This window comes from Triturus cristatus, chromosome 10, assembly GCF_964204655.1.
Source record: "Triturus cristatus chromosome 10, aTriCri1.1, whole genome shotgun sequence".
Classification (NCBI taxonomy): Eukaryota; Metazoa; Chordata; class Amphibia; order Caudata; family Salamandridae; genus Triturus; species Triturus cristatus.
The window spans coordinates 965,934,478-965,952,352 of record NC_140593.1 but is presented as its reverse complement, the minus strand read 5'-3'; the positions used below and the strand labels follow the sequence as shown (position 1 = coordinate 965,952,352).

The following is a 17,875-nucleotide window of genomic DNA, read 5'->3' as shown; positions in this document are numbered from 1 at the left end:
AATGAATCTGATGATGAGTACAGCCTAGCAAATTAATGTTCACTTTGCAATCACTGTCAACAATGTCCCCACGTTGTGCTTGCAGTCTTTCAACCTAACATAAACTAAAAAACAAAAACAGAAAAATAAATTGGGGTGAAAAGAGGAGCAGTGACTCGACATATGTGCATGTTTTGTCAATTCACGTCGACCAACGACACATGACACGTATAGCTTCTGCACGCTAATTGCACGCTAATTACCCGTGTCTTGCTTTAACGCGGGCAATAACTCTGAACGCCACTTATCCGTGCTGATAATCTCCCTCTATAGGGTTTAAATATTAATTCAACACCACATAAAACAGGCCACCTTTGCACCAGCCTTCTCAGACCAGGATCAGGATGGCAGACGTTGGAGAGGTCTTGAAAGCTGCTGGCGAATTTGGGCGCTTTCAGAAGCTGATAGTCGGGATGCTGTGCGTCCCATATTGTCTCCTTGCCCTTCCCATGTTTGGGCAGGTGTTCATGGGAATCTCCGTGCCCCACCACTGCAACACCAGCTGGATCCTCGCCCTTAGCCCAAACCTGAGCACCGAGCTGCAGCTGAACCTCACCATTCCCAGAGACGCGCGCGGCTCTTACGAGGAATGCTCCATGTACACTCCTGTGGACCGGGATATTGACTCCATCCTCAAGTACGGCCTCAACGCCACTCAAAGGTGCCAACATGGATGGGTGTATGACACAACGGAACATAAATCAACACTGGTCACCGAGGTTTGTGGTGCTTGAGTATTTAAATGCGTTTTGGATTGTTGATAGGTTGTTTTTTGCTTGGACAGAGGGCCATGTGAGATATGTTTGTAAAGCCAGCTGTGTCTTTCTCCTGCTGTCCCTTTGAAGTCACCTGTCCCTCACCTTTGTGACTAAGTGAGCACACATTCAGCCTTCTTGCGAACAATGAGAGCTTCTAAACGAGACAGTTTAGCACTTAATAACTTGTGAGGGTAAGACAGGGTGCCAGGATCTGAATAAGGCACAGGAGGCCCTTTCTCACTAACCTGAAACACATTAACTGCGAGTACCTATTTTAAGTCTTGTAACAGCACTCAAAATAAGCATTCAATGTTTGCAGGTGCATATGTTAAAGTTTATTTTGTAAATGTACAGTTTTGGGTGACAAATTATTTTTGAAAAGTGATGATTTTTATGATGAATCTAGTCGTAATCGATGAATTATTAATGTTACACTTGAAACGATTTTTAGTAGACATTTAGAAGTATGTTTTTTTAATGGAGGTTAGTTGCGTCCCATTTTTGCAAAGACCCCATTTTTATTAATATCGAAGCTGGTTTGGTGTTCTGTTTATTGTGTGATTAGAGGTATGTTTCAAATGTTTAAAAAAAATATATTTTCTGCTTACCCTCTTGATTTATTTGTTGAATTATTTTATTTATCCACCGCTCTCCTACCCTCACAAGGCCCCAAAAAGTCTGTTGAACAGTCAAGTGAATAGCTTTCCTTTGCAAGGTTGGCAGAGTGTTAGTTTCAAGTGTGAACTGTGAGTAAGTCGTTTCTGCTGTGCATGACGTATTGAGGTGAGCTTCAATTGCTTGTAGCAGCGTTTATCCATGGAGGTGAACGCAAAGGTGTGTGAGAGACATCCAGCTTTGCAATTGTTTTCCTAGTTTTGATTTATTTTTACTCTGCCACTGTAGCTTAATTTAACATTTTATCCCTGGGTGGGTATTTATTTTGGGGGTCCGCGAGATCCCCGAGTCAAACATAACCCCCAAGGTTTGGTTTTTTACTACTTCTGAGGAGACAGGTTGCTGTCCCATGGAATAGAGTTCCACTGTGCGATGGTACTTTTGGTAAGTAGGATTTCCCTTTTAGATGTATTACATTTTAGACGATTTGCTTTCATGCAGCTACGTACCTAATTGAGATCTCGAGTAAAAACTGCTGGTAGAGAATCATCCCCACCCCAAATTTAGTAGTATTTGGGAATAATCTCCATATATGTAGAATGACATGCCTACAACATGTACCAGATGTGCAAGAAGGGACATCAGACAGCAGGTAGTGCTGGGAGGCACATCTAATTTATTTGTTGCAATTCCTGTAAAATGTACATTTTCCTATTTTGCTACTTGTTAAAATCCTTACTGGTCTCTGAACAACGTTGTCAGTATGTGGCATCACAACCACCAGGGCGAGAAGCTGTGAGGAGCATAACAACTTGGAATGACAATGGTGGCGTAGCGGGGAATTGATTTTGGGGGCGGCAGCCTCCCCCCGCCCGCTCTTACATGCGTTTACCACAGGGAGGCAAACGCAGTAATCGCCACCCTCCGCTCTTACATGTATTTGCCGCGGTTTGGCAAAAGCAGGGACCGCCACATGCAGCAAAGTGGCTAGCTACGCCACTGAATAACAAAATCAGATATATTTGAATGTCAGAACCATGGAACTTGTGAAGAGGGGGAGCAGCACAGACTACTGACACCATGTTTATGTGAAAAATGCTGCTTTATTGAAACAGGTGCACATTACTAACAACCTGGGCCTGTGCCCTACAAAACTAGCACCTCACTATACAACGTTGATCACCTATGTTAAGCTACCCCACCCCAAAATTCCCTCCCCCATAACAACTTAATTCAGTAACAATGTAGTTGCTCCAGAGCTGCTTAACTGCAACTGTGACCTTTAAACTCCTCTCCCTCTTTTGCACCACTATTAACCTCAAACTAACTACACTTCCTACAGAACCTTTAAGTTCCTGGCTCATCCATGCGTGAACCTGTCTACCCCTTTCAGCCTGAATTGCCGCTGTCAACAACACTAAACTTTGGTATAACATGGCAACTTCTCAACCAACCGCCTATGCACCTGCTTCAAAGTGACAACCTAACATGTAACATCACTTTCTGCCCACCTGTTCCAAACAAACACCCACGGGGGCTCCAAAAAAGAGGGGGACAACCCCTTCCTCTAAAACCTCAAATTAAGGAGGTGGGAGGGCGGGTAAAAACTTTAGCTACAAGGTACCAGCCTTGTGTCACCAATACAAAATGGTAGATGGTCACCCAAAATGTCCTTCTTTATATCCCTTGGGCTACAAAATGTACCCCAAACATAGCCCACCCTGATCAGTCGTCTGACTGCTCCACTTCCCCAAATTACCTGGGGGTGAAGACCTCCCTATGGTTGGCTGCCACCCAAGTCCCCATTGGGGAAGAGGTAGAGCAGCACATACCACTGACACCAGGTTTGTGCGAAAAAGACCGCTTTATGGAAACAGGTGCACATTACAAACAACTTGGGCCTTTGCCATACAAAACTATAACCTCACTATACAACGATGATCACCTATGTTAAGCTACCCCACCCCTACATATCCCTCTCCCACAACTTACTTCGGTATCAATGTAGTCGCTCCAGAGCTGCTTAACTGCAACTGGGACCTTTAAACTCCTCTCCCTCTTTAGTACCACTATTAACCTCAAACTAACTAAACTTCCTACAGAACTTTTAAGTTCCTGGTTCATCCAGGCATGGACCTGTCTACCCCTTTCAGCCTGAATTGCCGCTGTCAACAACACTAAACTTCGGTAAACTATTGCAACTGCTCAGCCAGCCCCCTACTAGAAAAGGGGGAGTGGCCCTCGACAAACCTTTTTCTGCGCCTGGCCTGATACTTAATGAATAGTCAGGGCCTTGGCCAACTCAAGTTTCATCCAGAGCAAATACAGTTCCATGACCCTGAAGGACAAGTAAACTCTGTCCCCCAGAAAAACTCTGTGTCTTCATATGCAAATCGGAATGTGCCACTCTACCCATACCAAGTTCCCTACAGAGGAGCGCATCAGCTTAGTCAGCTGCCCTCTAATTCTATCTATCGCTGCCAGCTTGATGGCAGTGCGCAGGCCCTTCTGGAAACAAATCCGTCCAAAGCACATGGCAACCGGACCACTAACGCTTGATTAACCTCAAATCCTCCTTCATAGCCTTTATCAATGCCAGTCTCGTTTGTACACCTTAAGTCATTCTCCACTAAATGTATCAACAATAGATCTGGGAACCTACCCCCAACCAACACTCTATTCGCACCGATGATAAGCTCCGTCCACCTCATACCCCTTTGCCATTCCCATTAAGTGAATACATGTCTACATTAAGCCCAAAATCGCCCCATGACTGCTGGCTTTGGCGTGTCTTTCCGCTCATTTAATGAAAGAATGGCCTGCAATCCAGATATTTAGCGGTTGTTAGGGGCCCGGGCACCAAACCTGAAAAGAGAAACGAGCATGACCCACTGGAAAATGACTACAACATCCCCCCCAACATCTCAAACATAGCACTGGAAGCAATTGTATGACCATGTCCCCAGGCCAATGATACTCTCTCTACTCCAGCCCAGCCTCCCACCTGTTCGCATGCTTATGTGGAATGAATGTGTCCCAAGACCCTGTGCGTCTAAACCCTGCAGTGCTAGCGCTTGGCACAGAATTGCCAGTAGCTGAAATGCTGTCATCGGCTTACCCTTCTCTTGGCGAAGAACTCTTCCCCCCCCAGCAGATTGTGAGGCCAGGGGACTTTCCCCCATTAGACCGGGCAATACTTATCTATTGGATAGGCCTTTGACAGTATGCCCCTGCCCTGTCCTCTCTGATCAGTTTTGGATCTATAATGCCAAACCCTCAAGTCCTCTTCACATCTGCATACTTTCCCCCAGATCACCCCGTCTCTCCCTACCTCCCAAGAGTTCTGATGCCCGAATAATACCAAAGAACAACCAGGGCCTTAGTGAAGAAAATAGGATGAACTCTCCTTCATTTTATCAAATCCTGGAAACACAACAAGTACGTTCTGCAACAAACCCATAGTGAAAGGTCTCTTCTCCATGCCACCTCAGCCTCCTTCCCTATACCAACCTTCTGAGCATCTCTGTCCCAATTCACCAGCTGATGGAGAATAACACTAAGAGGGTTTGCAAATAAAAAGGCTGTGCGTGCTCGTTTTCATGATATGGTTACCCTTGACTGGCTTTTTGCCCCCCAAAATATCATAATAAATTGGACCACAATGTACCCCCGCGCCCAAGTATCCAACCTCCTTTGAGCTCCACTCACTAAGAATTCTGACCCTGCCTGGGAATACGCTGACCTCGTAGACACTGCTAATGAATTTACTACTAACTGGGGCATCTTCTGTCTCCTATTGCCCATAAGCCCTGAGGCATTTGGGTCCTTATTTTGTCCTCCTCTGTGCCCAGCCCATGGAACCTCTTCCATTGTGAATGAGACAAAGCATCGGCAATGCCGTTGTCCACCCCTGACACAAGCCTGTCTCTAAAAAACAAAGTCAAGCTGTAGACTCTTCAACACCAAAAACCTTGAGTGGTTTCAAAAGCTGTGCATCCTTTGCAGATTAGTTACTGACCACCTGCACTACTGACATGTTATTGATTCGAAACAGAACTCGCTTGTGTGCCAACTGATCTCCCCCATAGTCCTTGCTACCACCAAAGGTAAAATTCCAGATATGCAATGCTGTGGCCACCCTTCTTCCACTCCTGAAGCTATGCTTCGGCACTCCCTGCCAATCAACACCAAAAACACAGCTTCCGGCTGCGTCTGAAAATACCTGTGCTTCCCAGACCACTTTTGTCAATGCTGCTAGGAGAAACCCTTTATGGAATGAAGAAACACTCACTACAACCCCAGGTCCTCTTTGACCCCGCTCATAGCTTCACATATTGATGTGGTAAAGGCAACCCTGACAGTGCCAGCCCCAGTCTACTACAAAACTTCCTCCCTGCTGTCACCACCCTGCATGCGTAGTTCAAACGGCCCAGCAGCACCTGCACATCCTTCAACGTGACCTTTGCCTTAATCAACCTTGTGTCAAGTAAACTCTTATTTGTCAGTTTTTTATCCTTTGTTAATATGGCTCCCATATCCTCAAAGTTGATCTCAATCCAAAGAAAAGACAGCACCATACTGGGCCCCACTGTCATTTTGGTGCCAAAGTTACCCCCAAGAATCCATGACCTCCTAGAAACTTACCAGCAACGCTGGCAGTCTGTGAAAATAGGGTACCCCTCAAAAGAAATTGTCCAAATAGTGTGTGATACATTTGTGACCTGTATATTTAGTGAAAAACCATTGCCGAAGTGTGCTGGAGCCTCAAAAGGAGCACACAAAATCAGCCCATTGGGACCACTTTATCTGCATACCATTTACCTTCAAAACATATTCCTTGAAGCTGAAAGTTGGCAGGGTGTCCCAGAAGCAGACGTAAAGCCGACTTATTGTCACTCTTTGCCATAAGCGCCCCCTGTCCCATGCTCTTAACTGATGCTAGGGCCCTCTCAACTGATGAATAGGTGACTGCAATTTGTACTCTGAAATGAAATCAGTAATGGACTGTCCCTCAGGCCAAAAGAGGTGTTGTAGCAATCTAAATTGACACAGTTCCTTTAAGGAATCGCACTTATGGGGGATACACTTAGATCATCCAACGGCCAATCCTCAAAGGGCCTGCCATCCTATAGAACCCTGGGCGTAGTTTGCGTAGTAGCGCTACGCGTAGCTACGCAAAGTGCACTTTGCACTACGCAAGCGACGTGAACTGCGTAGTGCCCTGTGCAAAATGCTGTTCACACTGATTGCACAGTGCCGGATGCTTGTCCGCACTGTGCAATCATTACAAACGGCAACTTGCACAGTGCAAGTGGTCGTTTTCTGCAGCTCGAGTATATTTGTACTCGAGCGGCAGCTTTCTCAACGCGGACTGGTAGTTTCTCTTTGCGAGCGGTTGCGAGCATACACGACCACTTGCAATGAGAAACCTGACCTCCCCGTGTTGAGAATCTCGCCGGGAGGTTTATTTTCCACGCTCGCGATCGGCAACTTGATGTTGCTGATCGCGAACGAGGAAAAAAGTCTCGCCAGGATGTTATTTTGCTCGCTCGCGGTCGCCAACTTGGCGTTGAGGGGCGTGAGCAAGCAAAAAATGCCCGCTACGCAACGCATTTTGCACTGTGCTACGTGCAATTCGCGTAGTGCGTAGTTGTGCAAACTACACATACTACGCGAGCGTAGCGTAGTCCTACACCCAGGGTTAATCCTGAATCTCTTTGTCTAACCTGTCTGGTACTGCCTGTCTGTGTCTCCCTTGTGGTCATATTGTGAAAGCTAGAAGCTCGACCTGCCCAATCTAATCGGTGTGTAAGCCCTTGCCACCATTCACTGGAATCTCCCCTCCCTGTTCTATGCCTCGCCCTCCGCCCCTGTTGCTGTGGACCTGGATGTCTATGTTGCAGGCCCTACTGCTGAATAACTGTGTTGGCCGCCTGCTCTGTAGCAGTAGCCCAATGCATGTCTGCCCGCACCATTGGAGCACTCATGCCGGAACTTGTAGTTTTCCTGCGTGCAAGACCCGTTATTGAACTCCCAGCATGCTCCACTCCTCTCACTTTGCTGTCCCCATAGTATGCTGCCATAGGTCATTTCATTTCAATTCAAAAATATTTATTCAGGTACAAAAGTAGCTATGACAGTGTATATACAAGACATAAATAAATCTTGAAAAACATTCATACGCTTTTGTTTCATTGCCATTCTGGAATAATAGAAACAGTAAAATTACCATATCATTCTATTATTAAAACTAAAAAGCGGTCATGGTAAGCCGGGCCCTCACAGCTATTTTCAAGAACAATCCGACATGGAAAATGCATTCCCCATTGTTCAACTGGAGCAGAGTATTACATGCTTCTCTAAAGTAGGTAATGCATTGCCTCTTGATGTGTGGTTATAAAATGCTTTTAGTATACAATAGATAAAAATCACGGAATAATAAAATACTTAGCATTGATTGGCCCGATATGCCATTACACCGACAGGGAAAGGAGTCTAAGTGTGTTTGAAAGCCCAGTGGCAAGCTTAGCACATACTTAACTGTACCTGCCCTAAAGCGAAATAAAAAACTATGATCTCATTGCCCTATTGGACTTGTCAAATACCTTTGAATTGGGGTGTGCCCTTCCGAATTTATATTCAAATAAGCTATTACTCTTGACTCTGGAGACTTGTTCTTCAGTCTCTCTGCCTGTGTTAAATTAAAACCAGGTGGTCTGCAACTATATTTTGCAAATAGTGTGAGGGCCGCCTGGATTCTCAAACAGCTGTTGACATCCTACCTTATGCATGCGGGATTCTACATGCGCCAGCCAAGGGATATTTCTACCTTTATTACAAGAGAGGCAATCTTTGATGATGTCTCTAGTGAGGCCTCCCTCCGTGTTCCTCCAAATTGAAAGCCATAACAGCAATGAGTGGGCACTCATATAGTCCTCAAAGAAGTGGATATTCAATTCGCTATGACATATAAAATTTGAACTAGAAATTGGTGCCCCCAGGATTCTTCTGCAGAATCTATGATATTCCATTTGGATTGGGTGACTCTTATCAATACCCCAAACTTCAGCCCCATAGTTAGTTATTGGGAGACAATGTGTTTCAAAAATCTCCAATGAAGAAACTAGGACTCCACACCCCTTCCTGGGTCGTGGCAACCTAAATAATGAGCTGATGGATCTGGAGAATTTGTTCCCACTATATGCTATGTGTGCTTTCCATGGACCATTATCAGCGAAAAACATTCCCAGGTATGGAAAAGTGCTTGTGCATGTTAGACTTGATTCACCCACTTTTAAAATTGCCAAGTTATGCTTCTTTGGGCCACATGACAATAAAAGATTTGTTAAAATTAGTGTACAAATCTAGTGATGTCATAAAATTTACAAAACCACATACTAGAAAACAAAACACCTTCGAGGTGTGGGCCATCAACACATCATTGTCAGAATATAATAAAGCTGGTAAGAAAGAGCCTTTAATTTTGGGGACATCGGGTGTAGTGGTAAATAAAACGGGGTGGAGATCTTTAATATTTAAGATGAATAAGAGTGGGACTAAAACGCATCCTTGTTTCACACCTCTGAGGATGTCCACATCTCCAGATACCTCCCCCTGAATATTAGTTATTTTTCTTGCTTTCATGCCCCTGTGCAAATATGCCAGAAAGTGCACCAGTACTTCATCCATTTCAAGAGATATCAAGATAGACCACAGCTTTGAGCTGTTTACACTGTCAAATGAAGTGGTCAATACCATAAAAGCTAGGTATATTGGGGAATTTTTAGCTATAGTGTATTTTCCTATTAGCAGGTTGAGGTTAAGGCTCTTGTCCACCGTGCCAACCTTAGACCTGAAGCCATACTGACTGGGATAAAGTATTGACTTCTCTTTTGTCCAATCCTTTATACAGTTGCATACGCCCTACCTAACATTTTTAGGGTTGTGTCTATTAATGATATGGGCCTATAGCAACTGGGCTGATAACAATTGCCCTTTTTAAAAAATAGGCACTTTTATAGAGGTTGACCATGTGCGGGGTGGGGGGAGCGCAAAAGCAAGGCTGTTAAAAACTTTCAATAATACAGGTACCCAAAAACCGGGTTATATTTGAGGAGATCTACTGGGACCCCATCGGGCCGGGGGCCTTGCCCTCAACACTCTGGTTTAGCGCCTCTTCTACATCCTCCAAAGACAGTTGTACTACAGCAAAGTTTGGATCTGGCAGGGTATCACTATTGGAACATTCCAGGGCATATACCTTAGTAAAGTGTGCCTCCCAGGCCTGGCTTGTGATATTGCAGCTAATCTTTGTCTGTTTCTGATTCGATTGCTTCATCTCTTTTACAGCAGCCCTAAAGAGTTTGCTGTTTTTGTTGTCTGCCACTAAGGAGTCCCATTGCTGGTTTAATAGTTCTGCCTTCCTGGCTGAGATAACCCGCTTATATTGTTTGCCAGATTTGGCCACAATTTGGGGGTTCTTTGGGGGATGCCTTAAGTGCCCGCCGCAGCTGATGACTAACAAAAGAGCACTCCCGATTAAACCATCTAGGCCTATCAAGCGATGGTTTAGTCAGAACCATGAGCTCTTTTTTGATATTATCGCAGAGATGAACAAAAGCTACAGCTCCGGGATTAACGGTGTCGGCTTCAGTACGGCAAAACTGTATCAGGGATAGGTTCTCACTAATCACTTTCTGAAATAATTGTGAAGGTGCTCCAGCTCTCCATTTGAATCTCAATCTGTCAGATGAGGGATTGAGGTGCCCAGCCCTGATCTCCCTATTGTATAAGGGTTTTGGGGCCATAATAAATGTTACTTCAATAGGATTATGGGTGCGGTAACTAGAGGGGATCACTTTGCCATGTAAAAAAAAAATCTTCAAGGTTGGAAGATATGAAGATATAATCTATTGTGGTTGTTTGTCCTCAAACCCCGAATGCAGGGAGTGGTTGAGTACCACTACATGCAATGTCCATAACATTTTCTAGGTCATGGGGTGCCAGGAGAGGTGCTAGCTTGTGTCCTCTTATGTCAGAGCTATCTTGTACATTAGTGATATCTATGGTATTGGGATTAAGATCCTTTGCATATGCTAAGGGGGAGGGGGGTTATTGGACTGAGTCTTGCGTTTAAATCTCCCCCATGCCGAAACCCTCAAACTGACCACTGTCACTTGCAGTTTTTTGAATGGAGGATATGTATTCAAATAGGGATAACAATTTGGTGTTGAGCACAGTACTAAAATCATTATTGTAAAAGTTAGTTAGATATATAGTTGAGTCTCTTTTATACCTCACTATCAATAAATTGGCATCAACTATCTGAAGAGACTTCACACTGCTGCCTGCTTTGATGTTCACCCAAATCGCCAACCCACCCATTGCAAGCCCGTACCTTCATGGGGTTGCTAGGTTATAACAGCATACAAAGCCATTTATGTATGCATCATGCATCAACCAAGTCTCCTGGATCATTAAAACATCATACTGGCTAATAAATGCCAGCTTAGATTGTAACGTGGCTACGTTCCAGCTCAGGATTTTTTATGTGTGAACATTCTGATTTCCTGTTGTGCTCGGGCCAGATGTAACCTGCGAAGCTAGTTCAGGAGTCTGCTTATTAGACTCCGAGCTGAGCCTGCCAAAAGGAATATACCTTAGTCAATCCAGCCTTCTAAACCCTCTAAGATATCTGACGTATTCCCTTGTGTAGAGTTTGGGTGGTTTAATAGTTCTGCCTTCCTGGCTGAGATAACCCGCTTATATTGTTTGCCAGATTTGGCCACAATTTGGGGGTTCTTTGGGGGATGCCTTAAGTGCCCGCCGCAGCTGATGACTAACAAAAGAGCACTCCCGATTAAACCATCTAGGCCTATCAAGCGATGGTTTAGTCAGAACCATGAGCTCTTTTTTGATATTATCGCAGAGATGAACAAAAGCTACAGCTCCGGGATTAACGGTGTCGGCTTCAGTACGGCAAAACTGTATCAGGGATAGGTTCTCACTAATCACTTTCTGAAATAATTGTGAAGGTGCTCCAGCTCTCCATTTGAATCTCAATCTGTCAGATGAGGGATTGAGGTGCCCAGCCCTGATCTCCCTATTGTATAAGGGTTTTGGGGCCATAATAAATGTTACTTCAATAGGATTATGGGTGCGGTAACTAGAGGGGATCACTTTGCCATGTAAAAAAAAATCTTCAAGGTTGGAAGATATGAAGATATAATCTATTGTGGTTGTTTGTCCTCAAACCCCGAATGCAGGGAGTGGTTGAGTACCACTACATGCAATGTCCATAACATTTTCTAGGTCATGGGGTGCCAGGAGAGGTGCTAGCTCGTGTCCTCTTATGTCAGAGCTATCTTGTACATTAGTGATATCTATGGTATTGGGATTAAGATCCTTTGCATATGCTAAGGGGGAGGGGGGTTATTGGACTGAGTCTTGCGTTTAAATCTCCCCCATGCCGAAACCCTCAAACTGACCACTGTCACTTGCAGTTTTTTGAATGGAGGATATGTATTCAAATAGGGATAACAATTTGGTGTTGAGCACAGTACTAAAATCATTATTGTAAAAGTTAGTTAGATATATAGTTGAGTCTCTTTTATACCTCACTATCAATAAATTGGCATCAACTATCTGAAGAGACTTCACACTGCTGCCTGCTTTGATGTTCACCCAAATCGCCAACCCACCCATTGCAAGCCCGTACCTTCATGGGGTTGCTAGGTTATAACAGCATACAAAGCCATTTATGTATGCATCGTGCATCAACCAAGTCTCCTGGATCATTAAAACATCATACTGGCTAATAAATGCCAGCTTAGATTGTAACGTGGCTACGTTCCAGCTCAGGATTTTTTATGTGTGAACATTCTGATTTCCTGTTGTGCTCGGGCCAGATGTAACCTGCGAAGCTAGTTCAGGAGTCTGCTTATTAGACTCCGAGCTGAGCCTGCCAAAAGGAAAATACCTTAGTCAATCCAGCCTTCTAAACCCTCTAAGATATCTGACGTATTCCCTTGTGTAGAGTTTGGGTGGGGGGGAGGGTAAGAAGCCACATTGCCAATGGTTTGTAAAAATAACCTCAGTGGAGGCAGAAAATGTTAGAATTAAGGCTGCTAGTATCTTCTACTGTTTTAGTAAATTATGCGCAATGGAAGGCCTTCGAAAGTTAGCAATGATGCAGTTGCCTTCAATTTTTTTTCTAGAGTGACCAACCCACCCCACCATCCATATGTTGTTACTATGGGCAGGGTTAAAACTTTTGTGTTTGCTAAACCAGTCAACACATTTTGTAGTTTCTCACAAGATTCTCATTGGGAAACCCTCAATGGCAGTACGCCACCTAAGACCAAAATATAGGGGCCGGCTGCCAGTGGAAGGTCGAGGATATCAGTGCTAAACATGGCCTCTCTAACTTCTGTGGGTCAACCTGCGTTACTACAATTTGGATACACTTTATATCTCTCTCCACAAGTGTTACCAGAGGCAGATTCCTTCTGTAGGGATTTGGTGGCAATTGTTGTACCATTCCCCTTAGGGTCTTGTTCGGCAGGTAGGTCCAGTTTCAGTTGTCTATACTGAGTAGAATCAGTTAAATCGGTGCCAAATGTTCTTTGCGGTGCTAAGGCATGGGATGAGTGTAGTCCATGAGATGCAGTTGGAGGGATGACATGAGTTACATGGGCAATATCCTTATTGGTAATAGGCAATGAGGGAAGAAAGCAAACAGAGCCCAGTTTCCTCTCTAAGATCTCCAATCGATCCATCAGTGGTCTAAGCTTTTCATCCAGAATATTGCTGAATCATCTGCAAAGGGCTTCAAGTTGTAGAGAGTCAGCTGATGAGGCATCAATGGTCACGCTACTTGGCGTGTTCATTGGGTAGGGTCTGTGGTTGTGGTTGGGGCTGAGGGACATTTGCAGACTGAGGAGGTTGTACCCATGAAAGCAGTTGGTTATTATTGCTTGCTGTCCTGGCAGGTTGTTTCCTTTTATAAGCTGGCTGTTTGTTGGGTGGTCTTTTTCATTTTGCTGCTGTACTTTTGGGAAAAGTGGAGTCCACGTGTACTGTTGTACAACTAGGCAAATCAGGATTATCACTAACGCTTGGTGTAAGATTTGTGCTTATATTTCTGCAGGGCAGAATGTTAAGCGGTGGCATCTCCTCCTCGGGTAAAGAATCAATGGCTGCATTTTCCCCTGTTCCCAGTGACGTTGATAATGCCCCATAGTCTAGTGACAAACATTGCTCTGTTAATTCGTTCTCTTGGTAACAATTCCCACTCCTCTTTCCGACAGGGAGTCAATGGAAACAGAGGGGCGGAAAACAACGCAACCCCTTTCATTCCTCCTCTTTCCCATAGAGGTGAATTTAATATCTTCTCACCTGACTATTACAATTTTTTCAGATGGATGCCAGCGGAAATGCAGAAGCCCAGAACCAGGAGGGGGGGGGGGTCCGGCCCGGCCTCACACAGCTGCGGGCGGGTGCAGACGGACCTGGTCTTGGCACAGGACACGCCTGGGCATGACCCGCGTGCATCCTGCGATGAGGGACACCTCGGGCGGTTAAATGGCGCTCCAGCACCTACGATGGTCATTGCAGCACTTTTCCGGGCCAGGGCAGCTGGGGGTTGGAGTCTCCACTTCCCCCCTGTGAAGCAGCAGGTACAGGTGTACAGCTGGGGGCTCACGGGCCGTGGTTGAATGCGGTCCAACTGCTGCAGAGTATCCTCGCCGGCTCTCGTCTCGCCCGCAGATCTCTTTGTTTAACTTGTCTGACGCTGCCTGTCTGTGCTCGCTGGCAGATTTCAAATTAGCTGCCCTCGCTACACCCTCAGACCCTCATAGCCCAACCTAAACCCTCAAGTGAAATCATGCAGCAAAAGTCTGGTGTCTCCCTTGTGGTCATATTGTGAAAGCTAGAAGTTCAACCTACCTGATCCAATCGGCGAATGAGCCCTTGCCACCAGATCCCTGGCCTCCCCTCCCTGTTCTATGCCATGCTCCCTGCCCCTGTTGCTGTGTACCTGGATGTCCATGTTGCTGGCCCTGCTGTGGAATAACTATGTGGGCCTCCTGCTCTGTCTCAATGGCCCAATGCATGTCTGCCTGCCCCTTTGGAGCACTCACGCTGGAACTTGCTGTATTTCTGCTTGCTAGACCCCTTATTGAAATCCCAGCATGCTCCACTCCTCTCACTTTGCCGGCCCCATAGTATGCTGTCGTGGGTCAATGTCAATCTCTCCCCATTGTGCCTCCGGATCTAGGGCCATTGGAGCCTTGAACTCATCGACTTATTGGGGCCAATCATAACCACCTTAATGCGCCTAGATATCTCCGCATGATTGTCGCGCTTTACAAATTCTGTTTTCATTTAATTTAATTTCAATGTATTCGTTCCTTTCTGATGACATACATATATTTACATAATGCAACAAACCTCTCCAGGTACGGTTCGCAGTATACACTAGCACAAAAGAGAAATGCTGCTCTCCAATTCTCCATGGTCACGGGCACTTTCGGGTACGTGGACAGCTCGAATTGGATCCCTCCTTGTAAGTAAATCCCTATGAAAGAGCTGCAGCATCCCCACCTACCCCCTTCCATAGTCTTTCCTTATTTAATAGAATTTGATGTGCCCTTAATGGCTTCAACGTGCCCATGTATTGTGGATTCTTGAGCTTAACTCTTTTCTCTCCATTTTTCCTGATTTCTTAGTATCCTCTACCTCATTGTCCCGCTTCTTTGCCCCTACACTGGCAGTCTACCCTGTCACCTTAATATCGGCCTTTGATTGTTCTTGACCTGTCCCCTCCTTTTCTATGTATCCTCCTGTTTGCTGTTTGCTTCCCACAGCATTTTTCCCGACACTGTGTTCCTCTGTGCCAACACAAGTTTCCTTCACATAAATACCCTCCTCAAGTGGGCCTACCCGCTCACCAAGGCGCAATTGCCCCTATGCCCACCTATACCATTGTGGCGGCGTTCGCCCTGCGCTATCTTTCCAGGTGCCAAAGCCGGTGCCCTCTCAGTGGCCTGCCATTTCGCCAAGCCGCCCTGTCGCAAGGTTCCACCGCTTCTGGTTTGATTGTGCCATGAACCTGTATCCTGCAAAATACTACGAGCAGAAGGATTAGTGGACCCCCCAGCCCAGAGCCTTGTTGCCCCAAACTCTCTTCCTCAATAATCCAGCATGTTTGACCCCCACGAGTCCTGAAGAATCAACCCTTGCACAACCTCATCATTCCACTCTTGCATGTCAATATCCTGCAGTACCACGACACTTTCAACCAACTTACACTGGTGGGCCTTACCTTGTCTTCCTAGCCTCCTCGACGTTACAGGACGACTTGTCCTGTGCTCCGACCTGTTGGAGTTGTGCCTAACCTTCCAGCGTGTTGCACCGCCAAAGTTACCTAAAACCTTCTTGGGGCGGTGATAAAGTCGCCAACCGTCACTGTCCAAAGGGCCACACGGGGCGAGCCTTCTCTTCCCCTCAGGGCCAAAATGCCACACCAAGCTCTCCTGAGTCAGCTACCCTTGGTGCCTCGCCGACATGTGGAGAGTAAAAAACTGGCCGGGTGTGCTGGTAACAGCCCTAAACTGCTACTCGATTGCTGCCAACCCACGTAACTCTCCCGCATCCCCCTGCTCTTCAGACCTACTGCGAAGAAACCTGGGCTGAACCTCCCTGTCTGGGTGGCTCATATGCCAGGACACCTCTCTGAACCCCCCGATGACCGCTGATGCACCCCAGCGTGACCAAAAACTGCAATATACCCCAAAGGGGGCCCTCATACTGGTGTTGTCTGTCCCAAGACCTCCTGAGTAGTAAGAATGAACCCCTTTTCAAATTGCCCCCGCGGAAAATGCTAATGGAAAACCTGTGCTTGTGACCATACCCGGTATGCTACTCTCCTCTTCCTACTCCCCCATCGATCACTGGGCCCTGACTCCCGCCTGATCTGTGAGCCAGCTGATGGTATCCCAGTCTATGGGATTCCATCTCTCGTCTTGGGCCCCATGTAACCCTGTCCCCTGAAGTGCTTGCAGCATCCTCCTCCCTTAGCTGCTCATAACTAGCTATGCAATCCATGCTGTCTGCAGCCACTTCATGTAAGCTATGCTGCTGTCCTCAACAAGGCCTCTGACATTCCCTCCCTCCTCTGCTGCGCTCCTTCCACTCCACAAAGCCTCCCCAGCTGCTGCCTCGCACACCCACCTTACCTCTCCCCATTCCAGGGTCCGCTCCCGCGTCTGCGGTGGCCCCACCCCTTCACACAAAAGGCAAGGCCTCACCAACATACAGGGAGGCCTTGCGAATGTCACCGAAAACCTGGCTTCGCAGTCAGGGGATTTTCCATTTCCACCCATTATAAATGAAGCCCTACTTCAGGTACAAACATTTAGTGACCACTTCACTTTATCATTCGAAATGTACATCACCACAGTATTTACATTTTTTATGGTTCAAATTGTTTGACTAACGGAAGCCCAAGGAGAGGAAATTAAGACACACCGTATCCTCAATACAAAAGTGAACATTTGGCATAAAGCCCAAAGTTTGAAGCTTGAAATATCACCAGTTTGCGTTAGCCTAGTAAAATACTCAAACCTCTAAAAAAAGCAAATTCTCCAAAGAAACAATCTCAGTGGAGGAGGGGTGGGCCATAAGGACAGAAGCAAACTCCCACAATTAGTATACGCTGAATGAGGGACTACTACAAAGAAATTAAAACAAGAGCTCAGTGGGAGGGGCAGTCAGACCAAGTCACATATAAAAAAGCCAAAAATAATCACGTAATCAACTTGAGTGTTCATGGCGGATCTCCACTGCTCCTGCCTTCATCCAGCCTCTTTACTGAATTTAGGTATTCTCTTGCAGGACCTGGTTTGAAAACATGTATATTTTTTCACTGTCCTTTACATGCAGCCACTCAGGAAACCAAAGGGCGGCTTCTTAACCTAAGATCAAGATGTCCCTTTTCAGAGGTTGCAAATGTTGCCTTCTATTTAAGGCTGTAGGACTCGAATCTTAGAAGAGGTGGTCCTTGAAAGTGCCTGCTATCATATCTCTCTTTTTTAACTGCTATTTTTGTAAATCCTCTCCCTTTGCTGTGATCCGTTTCCCAGAGCTATAGCGCCTAGACACCCCAGGGTAGTAGAGCGCTCTATGAATTTAATTTCATTCAATTTCATATATTTCCCAAATCAACCAGCGCAGTATCTGTCACTTATACCCTTCACTGCCTTGACCACGTAACAATATCCTACTGACAAGTCTTCATTGGTGGAATGCCTAGAACTCTTTTACATCCTTCAGGTGGTCCTCTTCATCTCAACAGCATGATGATGGGGAAAGGAGAACTTGGGGCAAAAAAAACAATCCAAAAAAAGTTTGTTCCCCCCCCCCCCCTTCAGTATTTCTTCTTTTGGAAGCGACAAGTAGAG

General features: G+C 45.8%; 1 protein-coding gene across 1 annotated transcript in view; it reads left to right on the top strand.

Annotated features, from left to right (window-relative positions):
• Nucleotides 1–350: 350 nt before the first annotated feature.
• LOC146796336 (solute carrier family 22 member 13-like) overlaps nucleotides 351–17,875 on the top strand; it is a 492,717-nt gene continuing 475,192 nt past the window's right edge. The window contains exon 1 of the mRNA XM_085628861.1: nucleotides 351–758. Within this exon, the coding sequence (XP_085484987.1) occupies nucleotides 384–758 (375 nt within the window). The 5' untranslated portion in view covers nucleotides 351–383. The remainder of the gene's footprint in view (nucleotides 759–17,875) is intronic.